At 37.9% G+C, this 15,615-nt stretch overlaps 1 protein-coding gene across 1 annotated transcript in view; it reads right to left on the bottom strand.

Moving 5' to 3' along the window:
- Positions 1–15,198, bottom strand: part of SLCO6A1 (solute carrier organic anion transporter family member 6A1) — a 98,274-nt gene extending 83,076 nt beyond the window's left edge. Inside the window, exons 1-2 of the mRNA XM_032626530.1 lie at positions 14,865–15,198; positions 2,962–3,222 (exon numbers count right to left, since the gene is read on the bottom strand). Coding sequence (XP_032482421.1) covers positions 2,962–3,222; positions 14,865–15,198 — 595 coding nt within the window. The remainder of the gene's footprint in view (positions 1–2,961; positions 3,223–14,864) is intronic.
- Positions 15,199–15,615: the final 417 nt, after the last annotated feature.

Here is a 15,615-nt window from a genome sequence, read left to right as displayed (position 1 = left end):
CTTCTCTCATTATCATCTTAACACTTTTAAATCCTTTGTTCTCTTTCATATCATGCAATCCCTTAGTAAAACTTCAGCCCTGGTCAAATTAAACTCTTCTCCCTACCTACACCTACACTTCCAAAGTTGAATGAGGCTGGAGGGAAACACACAACGATGCAAATCTCACTTTGAATGCATGATTATTAAACTCAGGTAGGTCCTTCACCCTCCTGATAATCAAGTATGTCCCTAATCTACTACTCTTGTCTCCTTCTAGAAAAAAAAACATTCATCTTGTTTCCCTTCTCCTAAGGATCATGGTTCTGAGATTCCTGCTGCCCAACATTTGAAAACAAATGTCTTCTACCAGTAGGATAAAACTAATCTTTTAGTGCCCTTCTTGAAATTATAGTCCAAACAAGGGATTTTTTAAAGTGAAGAAGGGCACTTGGATCTTGGACTCTCAGCCTTCAGAGCAGTGAGAAATAAATTTCTGTTTTTTAAACCAACCAGTCTATGATATTTTTGTTATAGCAGCCCAAACTAACTAAGACATGAGGAAAATCAAAAATCTTTGTTGTGAATTATAGAAGGGAACTGAAAAAAAAATCAGGGGAATGGATCCATTTGAAAGTATAACTGAGGTTGAAAGTAACAAATTCATTGTGGGACTAAGCTGTCCTCTTGTGTGATTTTTCTCTAAAACACTCATCAGCAGCCCAGATATAGATATAAAAGAAAGGTATATGGTTGGATCAAAAGTTTTCCAGACCAGGAACAAAAAAGGACAGTGGGACAGAGAGCTTAGTATAATGATTAGAGTATGTCTGAAATATTCTAACATGTCATATTAAGGAACATAAAATAAGCTACAAATGAAAGAAAGTAACAACAAGGAGAATCTGATAAAGGGAGAAAGTAGATGTCAATACACTAAAGGTTCCAATGAAAGGAAAGAACTGATGTTTCTGTTATATGAGTGAGTTAGAAGAATTAGTGGATATAATCAGACAGTGAGATAACAGATATTTAGTAAGTTCTTAGTAACGTGACAGTGCACCGCAACCATGGATATGTTGGGTGTTCAATTATATGCAGAGATCTAGAAACTAAAGATCAGAGTGTGATACAACTGTTTGCATGAACTAGAGGAGAAAATCAGTTTTAACTTCTCAAGGATTTGGTTTACTATGATTTCTACATGTTAGTTGACACATAGGAACTGAAGACCAATTTGTCATTAGTATAGAAAACTGAGATGGGGTAGAGGGGGCAGAGAAAGGGAGTGTAAGGTGGTGATAAATGGACTGCTCCAAGGTTCAGGCCAGTCATACAGGAAGATGGGTATGGCAGGTAACTGGGGAAAATAGAGAATAGAATAGGAGAGATATTCAGAAAAGAATAAGAGAAGGACCCCCCCCAAAAAAGGATGAAAGAAGAAAATACAGAAATTAAAAATATATACATACATAAACTGAAGTATGTACATAGAGTAGAAAATTAGTTATGTAAGAACTAAACTTTTCAACAAAATGAGTGAAATATCTGCATAGATGTGTGTATGAAATAAGCACTTCTACCTGCAAAGACCATTTATTTACTCTATTTCTGCTTCTCTAACAACAAGCAGAGAGTTACCCAGTAAATACACTGAATGGTTGTTGTTAGATAAATTACACGTTCCTAATCACAAGCAGAAAATAAAATATCTAGAATCTAGATACTATAAAGAAAACACAAAGGAAGAAAGACTGTACTATTTCTACTCTCATTACTCCTGAGTACTCATCAAGCAGCATTTTTAATGTCTCAAGCAGTGCTTCCTAACTTTTCACCCTTTCTCACCAGAAAAGGGTTAAGGGAAGAATAGGAGTAAAGTGTTATCCACTCCTTTCTTCCCATAAGTCATCTTCTAATTCAATTAGCTGTCCATTATACAAATATAATAAATATATTACAAATATATTCTATAAATTAATAAATGTATTTATTCTACATATAGTCTACAAATATAATAAATATATGTGAATATTATAGATTTCATAAATTATGATATATATCATATACATATCAGTATATTATTTATAATATGAATTACATAGTATATATAGCTAAATATCTTGTATAAATTATATTTAATATGAACTTTTTATTTACATTGTAAACACACAGCATAAACACACATCACACTTTTAAACATCATAAAAATGTATACACACACATACACACATATAGAGACATCCTCATGCCTTTTCCATCATTTCTTGCTAAAGCCCAGTTTAAAGTTTCCAAAACTGTTAAATGCATTCCAACACTTTTATAAGCCTATGCATAACAAGAAAGTCCCTGACACAGAAGTGTCAGAAATAGTGCTATGGACTTCAAATAGCCTTTTTATCTACTGGGAGTAGCAAAAAATTGTAGAATAAATCAAAAAAAAACAATGAAGAAAGCAAAGAAGCCTCCAATCTTTCCAGATTCGAAGTCCTGTGTCAAAGGGCAGCACCCATTTTGAAATGGCAGAAGTAGTTAGAAAAGTTCTGACTTTTTGTGTGTGTCTGTGTAAGTTTGGTTATCTTTGCCTTTGTACTTGTGTATATGTGTGCTGAGGTCAAAATAAAGGGATCAATTTAAGTATACTGTGGAAGACATAAGTCAAAAGATTTATAATATATATGAAAATTGATAAAAGAAAACCAATTTCACAAAATAATTATCCCAAATATCATCCAAAATATTCTTTCATCTTACTAGGCCCATCTCTTAGATGAAAGGGTATATGATCATGAGAAGATGGGAGAATGACATACATGTTACCAGGGAGTTACCATTAGTTAGCTTAATAAACTTGATCATATAAGTAGATACAGATGAATGAATGTACATACACATAAATATCACAGTCTATTTTAAGTTCCTAGAGCCAGTGGCTTAAATGAATAATGATTTGATGTATGATAGTATCTTTTAAAATCTTACCTTCAGTTTCTACCGTCATTTTATAATTTCCACCACTAAAGTATGGAAAAGCAAATAAAAGTGATCCAGATCCTACTAAAAAGGAGGAAACTGTAATCCATCCTAGTATGTTTCCTTTCCCTCCATAATATGCTATAAACACTACTACCAGGCAAGATGAAATATCATAGGTCAATGACAGCACTAAATTCTCAGCGGTTTTCAGATGATTCTCCTTCTGAAAATTGTCAGTGCTCAGATCTACAAGACCAAACACAATACCTAAAATGTAAAAAGAAAAAAAGAAAGCAATAATATGCATTAAATTATCTTTATAAAGACAAAATAGATCATCATTATAATCACTGAAAAACAAAACAATTTGCAATGACTTAAGTTTATTTTACATTACTCTGAATGTTTAAGATCTATAAATACATAATAGTTCCTTTTCTAAAACACTAATAGGTCTTAACCTCTATGAAATATTTGCTAATTGAATTTTTGTAACTTTTTTTTTTTTTTTAACAAGTGAGGTTTTATTATAAGTTTTACGTTTACAATCAATTTTGTTTGGTTAAACAACATCAAATATACATGTGGTGTGATAACATACAACTGGGAAAGGGATTTTGGGGGTGACTTAAGGATATCGATCTTTTTTTTGCGGTACGCAGGTCTCTCACTGTTGTGGCCTCTCCCGTTGCGGAGCACAGGCTCCGGATGCGCAGGCTCAGCGGCCATGGCTCACAGGCCCAGCCGCTTCGCGGCATGTGGGATCTTCCCGGACTGGGGCATGAACCCGTGTCCCCTGCATCGGCAGGCGGACCCTCAACCACTGCGCCACCAGGGAAGCCCTGTAACTATTTTTAAACTATATTTATGAGTAATATACTGAAGAATATGCTCTTTTTAATCATCTCAGTACTGATCTTTATTTTAATGTATTATGTTTCAATTATTTAAAAATGAATAAATAACAATCTAATGAATATTTGCTTATCTCCCATCTAGAATAGGAAATAAAACATTAACAAAACAGTTGAAACCCAACATGCACTCCCTAAACACATTCTTCTCTCTCACTCTATAACCCATATCCAATATTTGGAGTTTACCATTTCTGAGCCGTTTTAACACTTTTTTGACAATGTATATATACATCCTTTAACAATATAGAGTATCATTTGTCATGTTCTTGAACAGTAAGTAAATGGTATCATATATGTGTATTTCTATAACTAAGCATCCAACTGGGAAAAATAAACATACTAAATATTTGAAACAGAAAGAAATTGATATCGGTGTTGGTTACAAAAGTAATACATTTGTTGGAGTGAAAAGAAAAAATAGTTACTAATCAAAACTCATGATAGGGCTTCCCTGGTGGCGCAGTGGGTGAGGGTCCGCCTGCCGATGCAGGGGACGCGGGTTCGTGCCCCAGTCCGGGAGGATCCCACATGCCACGGAGTGGCTGGGCCCGTGAGCCATGGCCACTGAACCTGCGCGTCCGGAGCCTGTGCTCCGCAGCGGGAGAGGCCACAGCGGTGAGAGGCCCGCGTACCAAAAAAAAAAAACCAAAACTCATGATATAAATGCCACTAAAGTTGCTGGAGTAGTGACAGCTACTGCTGCTACTACTGCTGTTGGAACTGCAATCACTACCTCTTTGTAGGAAGCCAGGACCCACACACCTATTAATGCTATGAAATTTAGCTACCTCATAGTCACCTGCTGTTTCTGCGGCTCTTGCAGTTGCTTGAGCCAGTGCCCATGAACACTGTACTGCTGCATCATCCACGGTTGTTGCTGATGAGGTTTTATTTATTCCTGCTTATAAATCCAGGAGCCTTCACTTACCCAGTATTGCTGCTGCTGCCAAAATCATCACCAGAATAGAGAGAGAAAAAAGAGAGAGGCTTCCCATTGCCCCTTTTTCAAATGTACTGCCACAGCCTCTTACTGGCAACACCTAAGTGGAAGCCAGCTGGCAAGGAAGTCTGGTAAATGTAGTTTACAGGCTGCCAGTCCCCTTGGAAATAGGGGTGAGTCCAGAATGGCAACTATGGAGTGCATGGCCAACAAATAACTTGAAGAGTTCACCCTCTGGACTACTTAGGACACATTTTCACCCTTCTTCCCATATTTAAACTTCCATACCCAATTAATAGCAACATAATCATGCTTCTGCCAAACATGTTGCGATTATCATTCTTACAAACAAAGATGTTCTCACTTTTTCCCCAAAAATGGAAACACATAGTCCAATCAGTCACCATATCCATTTCAAGGTAATTTTAACCCTTCTTCTAGTTGAATCACAAACCTGAATGGGTTTTCTTTAACATAAAAATTAAATTGTAAGGTATAAATGGTATAAGTAAATAAATAATTAAGCAAAGATGTAGGCCTAACTAAATCTGTGAGGGAACTGTATTGTAGAAGAAACGATAATCAGACCCAGAACCACAGCAGTTTAACAGACCAAAACCAGCAAGAAACAAGATATAGAAACTTTGCTGCACCTAAAAGCACTTTCTTCAACTCTCAATTTTTTTTAACATCTTTATTGGAGTATAATTGCTTTACAATGGTGTGTTAGTTTCTGCTTTATAACAAAGTGAATCAGTTACACATATACATATGTTCCCATATCTCTTCCCTCTTGCGTCTCCCTCCCTCCCACCCTCCCTATCCCACCCCTCTAGGTGGTCACAAAGCACGGAGCTGATCTCCCTGTGCTATGCGGCTGCTTCCCACTAGCTATCTATTTTACGTTTGGTAGTATATATATATGTCCATGCCACTCTCTCACTTTGTCAACTCTCATTTTAAATGTGGCCAAGGAGGATACTGGCCAAGGCAAAGAATGTCCTGTCAGTAACTGTGTCCGTCTCTGGGGTTGGGGTATTAATTCCTCTTCCAATTTAGGAATATTCTGTAGAGACAAATTTGTAAAGTTATCTTCCACAATACTCTTCTATAAAATAGTAAGGGAAAGAGGAAGAGAAAAAAATTAAAAATTGAAATACATACACACCCAAATGTATATATGTTTGTGTGTGCGTACACTTAAAACAAGAGAAAAATGCATAGTTGTTACAATTTTTATGTCTCTAAATGGTTATTAGACTACAGCTGATATTTATAACTTCCTCCTTCCAAAATTCACCCTCTCTTGTTCCTCTTGATTTCAGATAACATATATAGGTTACTATCATAATGCATATGCCTCACTCTACAAGACAGTACCCAAACTTTTGATTGCTGTCTCCTAGCTGAAGCCTTACCTGAGTCTTCAATAAGACATTAAAATTATCTATAACACCAAGAGTTTCTGGTTATTGAACTCTGTAGTAAGACCAGTGAATTCCATGAACATGAACTTCCTGATGTACTTTTGCTGTAAAACGAGTTCCTTCATTAAAAGCAATGTGATACTACATAAGATGATTATGATGGTGTATGAGGCATTCATTAAGTCCAATTATAGTTGTTCTGGCAGAACTGTGGTGATAAAAGAAGAATCCAGATCTAAAATAAATATCTACTTCAGTGATGAGAAATTATTGCCCACTCTATAGTAGAAGCAGATAGCATAATCAACCTGTTTCCAGATAGCTGGTTGGTTTCACTAGGGAATGGAGTTATTTCCTGTATTGTGTTGAATTTTCCTGGTGGCAATTCAGGCACTCCGAAATGCAACAGCCAGATCAGCTCTGGTGAAGATAAAGCCTTGCATTCAGCTCTCATATAAACTCTTATCTTTGATGTGATTGTCACTATAAATATGAGCCCACTGAACAAGACATACAATGGCAGAGGAAAGAGGCTGATTAATATTCACAGGATAGTTGTCTATCTACTTCATTACTGACAGCTTCCTCTGCGATGGATTTCTTTTGGTGAACATTCACATAGGATAACTTTGCCCATTCAGAGACACATATCACTTACCCAACCCTTTCCTAGTCACCAAAAGGTCAAACCATTAGTCAAAGGCAGCCTGGTACCTAGGCAATACAGACAATCAGATGTACTCTCCAATGTTTTGCCCACTGGAAGAACTTCCTTTTTTCTCTGTTTTTCAGGGCTATGATGCTTCCTATAGCATTATACTACAGCAGACTTTCGTCTTCAGAAAACCACAGGTTCACCAAAGGTTATGTTTTTTCTTAGTAGTGGGTGGTAGAAATGAAAAACTTGTCCTTCGTTTGAGAAGAGGTAGCCCTGCACACTCCATACCAATTGGTCCCTAGAGACATCACTGAAGTGGCAGGCAAATTTTGGGTATATAAGATATTATCTCCCAGGACAGATTTTATGTTAGTCATTCTGGGAAGGCTGGAATCTGATTCTAGCTATGAGTCTAGTAGCAATAAGGGATGGTAGGGTGGGTCATGAGGGCAATCAGCAGTCCCTTAACTCAGGTGAAGTAAATTCAGGGTCTCCAAGCAAGGAATTGTTTCTTTTTGAGACATAGCAGGAATAGTTGGTCCTACTGGGAAAGGAGGTTCAGGATTTCAGAGTTTACAGTTGTCGGATTCACAGAATTCCACCCAAATGCCTTTGCCCCAATTCTCAGGGTTCCACTCTTCTCCAATCAATGCCCCAGTTCTCACATAAGTGATCTCATAAATTTATGAATTCAACTTATGTTGTAATTCTGAAAGTGTGAATACGGGTTGGTACTGTTCCAAATATGCAGTATGTGCCTAAAAGTGATAAGATTCTCACAGAACCATCGGAAAAGCTCACGCATTTCTAATCATGCCCTAAACTTCTCATTTTCTTTCTGTGAATTTTTCAGTGCAGTGAGAAGCAATCAACCCCAAAATCTCTGTAGTCAAAACTTCCACCATAAGACTCAATTGCAGAAGCTCTTTGTCTCCCAAAGTCTTGCCTCTAGTAACAACTTTATCCCAGGCAACATTTTAAATAACTCTTTTAAGTAACTACATGCCACTGACTTCCAGTGTACCATTTTCCACAGGCACAAATATTGCTTTTTTCATTGCTTTCAAGCCCAATCAGGTCAGATAACCAATTCCAGATTCCCATCTTTAAGGGTTGTTTGGTTTGTATTTTTCCTGGTTCAATGCCTGGTATGGAGTACTACATAAAAAATCATATAATTTTTGTAATTTATAAACCAACTAGTTTTATTACATTAGTGAAGCTAATAATTTAGTCAAAAACTTTAAAAATATCTTTATACTATGTATCATGATATTTTCAAAATAAAGGAATATTATTCTCGTTACACACTCAGATACTTTAACCAATTTTTTAGCCATACTTACCTCTAATAAAATGTTAATTCATATTTTTTCTGAAGAATATATTTTAATATGATCTTATCTCTAATTGTTCTTATAAAATTAATTGTAGGGGCTTCCTTGGTGGCGCAGTGGTTGGGAGTCCCCCTGCCAATGGAGGGGACACGGGTTCATGCCCCGGTCAGGGAGGATCCCACGTGCCACGGAGTGGCTGGGCCCGTGAGCCATGGCCGCTGAGCCTATGCGTCTGGAGCCTGTGCTCCGCAACGGGAGAGGCCACAACAGTGAGAGGCCCGCGTACCACCAAAAAAAAAAAAAAAAAAATTAATTGTAATTCAGAATTGCTTTTTATAGTTTTGCAGTAAAGAGTTAACTCAAGCCTGGGTTGCTCAAAAAAAGGCCTGTCTTCAAGACTGGTCTTTGGTTGGCTCCTGGGAGATGACTCTGAGCCCTTGGAATATTCTACCATATAAGAGTGCTTTTATATGCTGGAGGCCTTGAGCCACACAGTCCCATTTTGGTCATACAGTTTATGTTAACAACATGATTTATGGTGAATGCCTTTTTTGTTGGATGTGAGGGATGGAGTAATAGAATCTGCGTAGCTGAGGTCAGTCACACAGATGCTGCATGCCTAGAGGACTGACACCCCCTCAAAAACAAAAACAAAAGCAAAAATCCTGGACACCAAGGCTCACATGCTCTTCTTTGGCTGGCAACTCTTTGCATATGTGTTATCACACGTTGTTGCTGAGAGTATAAAGCATATCCCTAGTAGTAATTCCACTGGAAAAGGACACATGGAAGCCTAGCCTGGTTTTTTCTGGACTTTGTCTCATGTGCCTTTTCCCTTTGTTAATTTCAATCTGTATCCTTTCACTATAATAAATCATGAGTATAACATCTTTCTCTGAGTCCTTCTAGTGAATCATTTAGCCTGACTGAGGTCTTAGACATCTCCAATATAATAGTTAATAAATTTGAAGTTGATAAAGCCTCCAAATGATTCTTTACTACAGATCATAATATTTTCATTGAAAAAACACTCTTTATAAGTGTGCAAGTATCCCATAAGCTCAAAGAAAACACTACTAAATAATGTCTTCAGTTATATTTTTGTACTGAAATATTTCAGACAAAATACTCAATTCAGAGAATCTTTCTTTGACAAATACTTTACAAGACAAATCTCTTTAAATAGGTTGTCTCTATGATTATTTTGAATGTTTCACCAAATTTAAGTGCCCAAAGCCACAGGCCTCCTTAATTTCAATTCAATATATGAAAATGAATCATTGTAATTCACTAAATTAATATAATAAAAAATAAAAGCCACACGAACATCAAAATGCAGAAAAAGCATTTGACAAAATCTAACCCCCTTTCATAATAAAAACACTCAATGAACTAGGAATAAAAGGCAACTTCTTCAAATCATTGAAGTACATATATGGAAAACCTAGAGCACACTTAAAAATTAAACTGTAGAGGTACCGTATGACTGAGCAATTTCACTCCTAGGTATAAATCCAGAGAAATGAAAATATATGTCCACACAAACACTTACACACAGTTCAGTTCCACATGTAAAGAGCTTAGAAGTTACCACTATGTCCTAATAAGTAACAAACTGAACAGACTGAAAAATTAACACTCTTCTTGAATACATAAGAGAGGGGAAGACACAGGGCAAATTTGACAAGATTTTGAATTCAACTGTCATTATAATTCATCAATCCATACATTTACATTTTGTGTTTGATTTCCAGAAATATCTGTTCTGTGGTTAAAAGAAATGAGAGCTTACTTCAGGGCTTTGATGGGAGCTCTTGAATTCTCAGACTATAACTTGAGCTGAGAGTTAACAAACCTAAGTTTGTCATTTTCTCTTCATAAGTGCTTAAGGGCATTCAAAAGATTCCATCCATCACCAGAGTCCTTATAGTCATCATTACTACCATAAGGTAAATTAAGCATCTACTCGGCTTTCAAGGTACATGCTTCATTTGGCATTTCATCCCAATCAAGCATAGGTGATAGCTTGATTAATTATGATACCACTACATGCCAAGAACTACTACCCATCTTCCACTGGCAAAGAGCTCAGCACTTCACTCAAGATTAAAGGCATAACGAAACCAATCCTAAAATTACAACTTTATGAGTATATCTTCTGGGACTACTCCTGATACCAATTCCATAACAGTCTGAATCCAATCAGAAGAGAGAAACCACACAGTAATTTAAACAAGAAAAGTTTAGTATAAAGAATTATTAACTATAACAGGAGATTCGAGTAACAAGGCATTAGCTAGTTAGATGTAAAGAGAATGCTAAAGAATATAGAAATAGCCCATATAAGGAACAACCACTCCCCCAGGGCTGAAAGGGAGCACTGAAGGGCTAAAATTCAGACCTTGTTGAAGAGAGCATAGCCATGGCTTATTGAATGACCAAGTCACTGTGGTGCCATGCTAACAAAACTGGCAGGAAATCTATACTCTAAAACTTCGTGGTAGTTCTCCTTCTATGTGCTGGGGAAAGCTCTTCATGGGGAATGCCAAAGGAAGCTGCCAGCCACTGAGTGCTTCTGGATACCATGCACTACAGCAGAGTGATACTGGAGAAGATGCAAGCACTGCAACAGCCTGATGATAGAGAAACCTGTATACACTGCAGGAGCTTGCCAAGCAAACACACTGGAACCAAGAAGTAAAATTTCCTGTGTAATGCCTCTCCAGTACCTTCTACTGATAAAATTTAACATTGTGACAGCTAGTAAAGAAAAATATTTAAAGGGCCCAGGTCCATTTTCACAAAGCAGGCAAAAAGTATGAGTTTGGAGCTGAGAGGCAAAAAGCTGATACTAATATTGATATAGAGAGGCAATAAATCGACAAACTAATTCTGAAAGAGTTTGTGTAGGCACCCAATCATACATAAACTCTTTCAGAAAAAAGAAGAGAAAGGAACACATCCAAATTAATTTAATAAGGCCAGTATAACCTGATACTAAAGACAGACAAAAACATTCCAAGAAAACCACAGACCAATACTCTCATTAAAAAAAAATTCTTAGCAAAATTTTGGCAAATTGAATCCAGCAATCTATAAAAAAAGATAATAGGCCAGCAATAAGGGTTTATCCCAGGAATGCAAGGTTGGTTAAACATCCAAAAATCAAAAAACACAATATATAATGTTAATAGAATAAATAAGAAAAACCATATCATGGTCTCAGTAGATACAGGAAAAGAAACACTTGATAAAATTCAACACCATTGATGACAAAAATTCCCAACCAACTAAGAATAAAAGGGAACATCTACAAACTGGTAAAGAGTATCCACAAAAACCCTGCAGTTAACATACTTAATTGTGAAAGGCTAAATGATTTCTACCTAAAATCAGGAAAAATAAATGAATATCTCTTTTCAGAACTCCTATTCAACATTGTACTGGAGGTCCTAGGCAGTGCAAGAAAGCAAGAAAAAGAAATAAAAAGCATACAGACTGGGAAGAAAGAAGTAAAACCATCCTGATTCACAGCTGACATGATTACGTAGTTAAAAATCCTAAGGAATCTGCCAAAAGCCTCCTAAAACTAATAAATTAATACAGCAAACTTGCAGGAGAGAAGATCTAAATAGATACACCACGGTCAGGCATCAGAACACTCAGTATTGTTAAGATGTCAATTTTCTGTAGAGGATGGACTTGAGGACACAGGGAGGGGGAAGGGTAAGCTGGGACGAAGTGAGAGAGTGGCATGGACATATACACACTCCCAAATGTAAAATAGATAGCTAGTGGGAAGCAGCCGATATATATATATATATATATATATATATATATATATATATATATATATAATTCTAATTTGCTATTTGAGGTTTCCCGTAGAATGACTGTTTTGAGCAATAGTAATTTCTGTATTCTTTCTTTAATAAATTAAAAGAAAAAAAATGTGAATTTTCTCCAAACCTATAGAATCAAAGCTTACCCAACTAAAATCCCAGTAAGTTTTTTACAGAATTAAACAAATTGATTCTACAATTAATGTGGAGAGGCAAAGTAATTAGGATAGCCAAAACAACTTTTAAAAAGAACAAAGACATAAAAATACCTGATTTCAAAACATATAATAAAACCAGAGTAAACAATGCAATACAGCATTTGCATAAGTTAGACATATTAGTTCAATAAAACAGAATAGAGAGGCTAGAAAAAGACTCTAGAGATTAGAATTTCAACAACAGTGTCAAGGTAATGCAATGGGTCAAAAGACAGTCTATTTAATAAATCATGCTGGAATAAAGTATCCATATGGAGAAAAATTATTTTTGACCCTTTCCATACACACACAAAAAATTCAGTCAAAATGGATCAGAGATCTAAACATAAGAGCTAAACCATAAAAATTCCAGAAGACAACAAAGCAGAAAATCTTCATGACATTGAGTTAGGCAATACATTCTTAGATAGAAACCAAAAAGAATGAACCATAAAAAATTAAGAAACTGGACTTCAACAAAAGTGAACACCTTTTTCATCAAAAAGGCAAAAGAAAATGAAAAGGCAAACCACAGATTTGCGGGGAGAGAGGGAGAGGGTGGCAGGCAGGCAGGTATGGCCTGAGTCTGGTCATAAGGAATGATCAAAAAAAACCATGTCAAAGTTCAACATAGAGAATGAAAGACCCATATACTTTAAGACTGGCATGGACATAAGAAACAGGGAAAGAATGAGGAACTGTTGAAGACTAAAGAGGAAGTCTAAAGTATGACAACTAAATGCAACATGTGTTCCTGGATAGAATTTTGGACCAAAAAGGAAAAGGAGAAAATACTGAGACAGTTGGCAATATGTGAGTGGAGGTACGAATTCATAACATGATATGGTGGTGTCACACTGATATTCCTGACTGGGAGGGGTGTAAGGTGGTTATGCAGCAGCATGTCCTCACTTTGGGAAGATGCACACTGGAGTATTTAGCAGTGATGGGGCACCATGTCTGAAAAAGTCTATAAGTATAGGAGAGAAAAGGTGAAGGAACAAATGTGGTAAAATGTAAACAACTGGAGAATCTAGGTGAAGGGGAGGCAGGAATGCTTTGTATTGCCTTTGCACCCTTTCTGTATGTTTGAAATTGTTTAAAATGTAACAGTAAATAAATGAATTGATAAATGGAAAATGAAGAATTCATTTAAATAAATTCATTTATGAATGAAAGACTCAGTATTTATATCCAAACTGTGCTAATGATCTGTATGAAGTCAGTCAATAAGTAGTAGAGCTAAAAACCATTCACTGCAACCACTTGTTAAAAACGTTCACTGGCTCCACATTACCCACCGAATAGGGAGATTATATTGAGATAATGCTTGTAAAGCACCTGACTTATTAACCCAGTACATTAATGGGAAGTAAACAACTTTTAGTATCCTTTCAGAATTCTGTCTGATATTTAAAGACCTTCATAATGTGGCCACAATTTGTCTTTTTCTTTTTTAATTTACTTATGTATTCAATACACATTTATTGTCTTTTCTGCCTCAGTCACTATATTAGGTCCTGGGGAGACACGATGAATAAAATAAATATAATTACCGGTTTGGGTGGTTAGGTGAAACCATCATCCAGCCAAACTTGTCACTCACCATTCTAAAACAAGGCTTTCCTGTAACTGAGTGTTTACTTACCAAAACACTCTTTCATTCATTTCCTTATTCAATAAATATTCTACATCCCCAGCTATCACTATACCTATTTGTCAAGGCATAATTCAAATGCTTCTTTCTCAAAGAAACTTCTTTAATGATTTCTCAAGACAAACTGATGACTATTTATTTGTTCCTCTCATATGGTACTTATCACATATAGCCTTTTTATTGAAGTTATTTAGTCACAGCATTTTAGAGCAAAAAGAGATCATGTTTGGCAAACTCCAATATCATCAGTGTAAACAGGATAGTAAAGAATCTAGGTGTAATGGGAGTGGTGAGGGCTGTGGCCAAGTAGAAAATATACGCCTTCTCTAAAGGCAATCAAATTCACACTCTTCTTCAGACTGTGTGGGCAAAGATAAACACCTTTGAGTTTGGTTTCTCTGATATAGTTTGAGGTCCCACTCCACCTCTTCAATCCACACACAAGGAAACAAGATCCAGGAGACAAGTGGCTTGGCCAATGTGTCTCAAAATTGTGGGTAGAAGCAGAAACAACCTGGTGATCACAGATACTGTTTTCAACTTTATTTTAATCTTCCAAGTGATTCAGCCCTGAATGACAGAGCTACTCAGGGCTGGTGACCAAACAACGGTTCAACGACTCAACGCCACCCTCCCTCCATCAGGCTCTCTGGAGGCCAGGCCCCCTTCACACACGGAGGGGAGATTATGTCCATCAGGTGCCTGATGAGGTCAAGTAAACCAGGCAGTGGCCCGTTTAACCAGCTTTGATTCCAGACGTACCTTGAGGACGCTGGAGAGTCCCGCCACACGAAGCGGGGCCGCCACACCACACGTGGCTCTCCCCACGCACCTCGTCCCTCTTCCGCCTCCCCAACGTAGGCAACCCTCTGACGCCCAGCATTGGCCCGCACCAGAACCACCTCTCCTCTACCCAGCCCCCCCTCAGGCTTACATTGAGAGATGACCAGGATGCAAAAGAAAATCAGGAAGCAACGGATGTTGTTAAAACGCTGACAGCGGGGAAAAGTCATACAGCCCAAGCCGCAGGGCCCCTCCAAACTCTCTTCCTGTTTTTCCCGTACCTTCTTGATACTGGGGGGCGTGGACCCAGCCTGGTCTCTTTCCCTTTTTTTGAAACTTCCGAACTTGATCAGGTTAGCTGGAAAGATCCTGAAGAGCGGGTTTTTTCCCCTGGCTTTCCCGGCATCGGCCTCCGAGGGCACAGTGTTCTCGGCAGGCTGGGCCAACGCAGCCCGGGGCTCCACTTCCACAAGGGCTTCTTGCATGGCTCCGCCGCGGCCCGCTGAGGCAGGGGTCGTGGCTGACGCTGGGCGGCGCAGGCGGGGCGGGCCGTGGGCTGCGGTTCCCACAGGCGCAGTGCGGCCTGCTCTCCTTGCTTCAGCGGAAAAGCCTGCTGGGCCCGGACGTCGGGGAACTGGTGGCCACCCAAACCTCCAGAGGGAACGTTTCTCCTTGGGCAGGAGGCAAACGTCCCGCGAGGAGGCTGACAGTTGCCCTGGGAGAGCTTACAGGGCTGTTTCCTTCTTTGCTTCCACGTGGGGAGGGGGAGGGGGGTGGAGCGAAAGCTAGTACGACTAGATTTTGATAACTGCTCACACAGACAGGGGCCGCCAGAGGAACTCTAATGCAAAGGATCCATTAGATATTTTGATCCACTAGCATCAAAGGATGCTACTACTTAT

This window comes from Phocoena sinus, chromosome 3 (genome assembly GCF_008692025.1).
Source record: "Phocoena sinus isolate mPhoSin1 chromosome 3, mPhoSin1.pri, whole genome shotgun sequence".
In the NCBI taxonomy this organism is placed as follows: domain Eukaryota; kingdom Metazoa; phylum Chordata; class Mammalia; order Artiodactyla; family Phocoenidae; genus Phocoena; species Phocoena sinus.
This window is presented reverse-complemented; position numbering and strand designations above follow the sequence as displayed.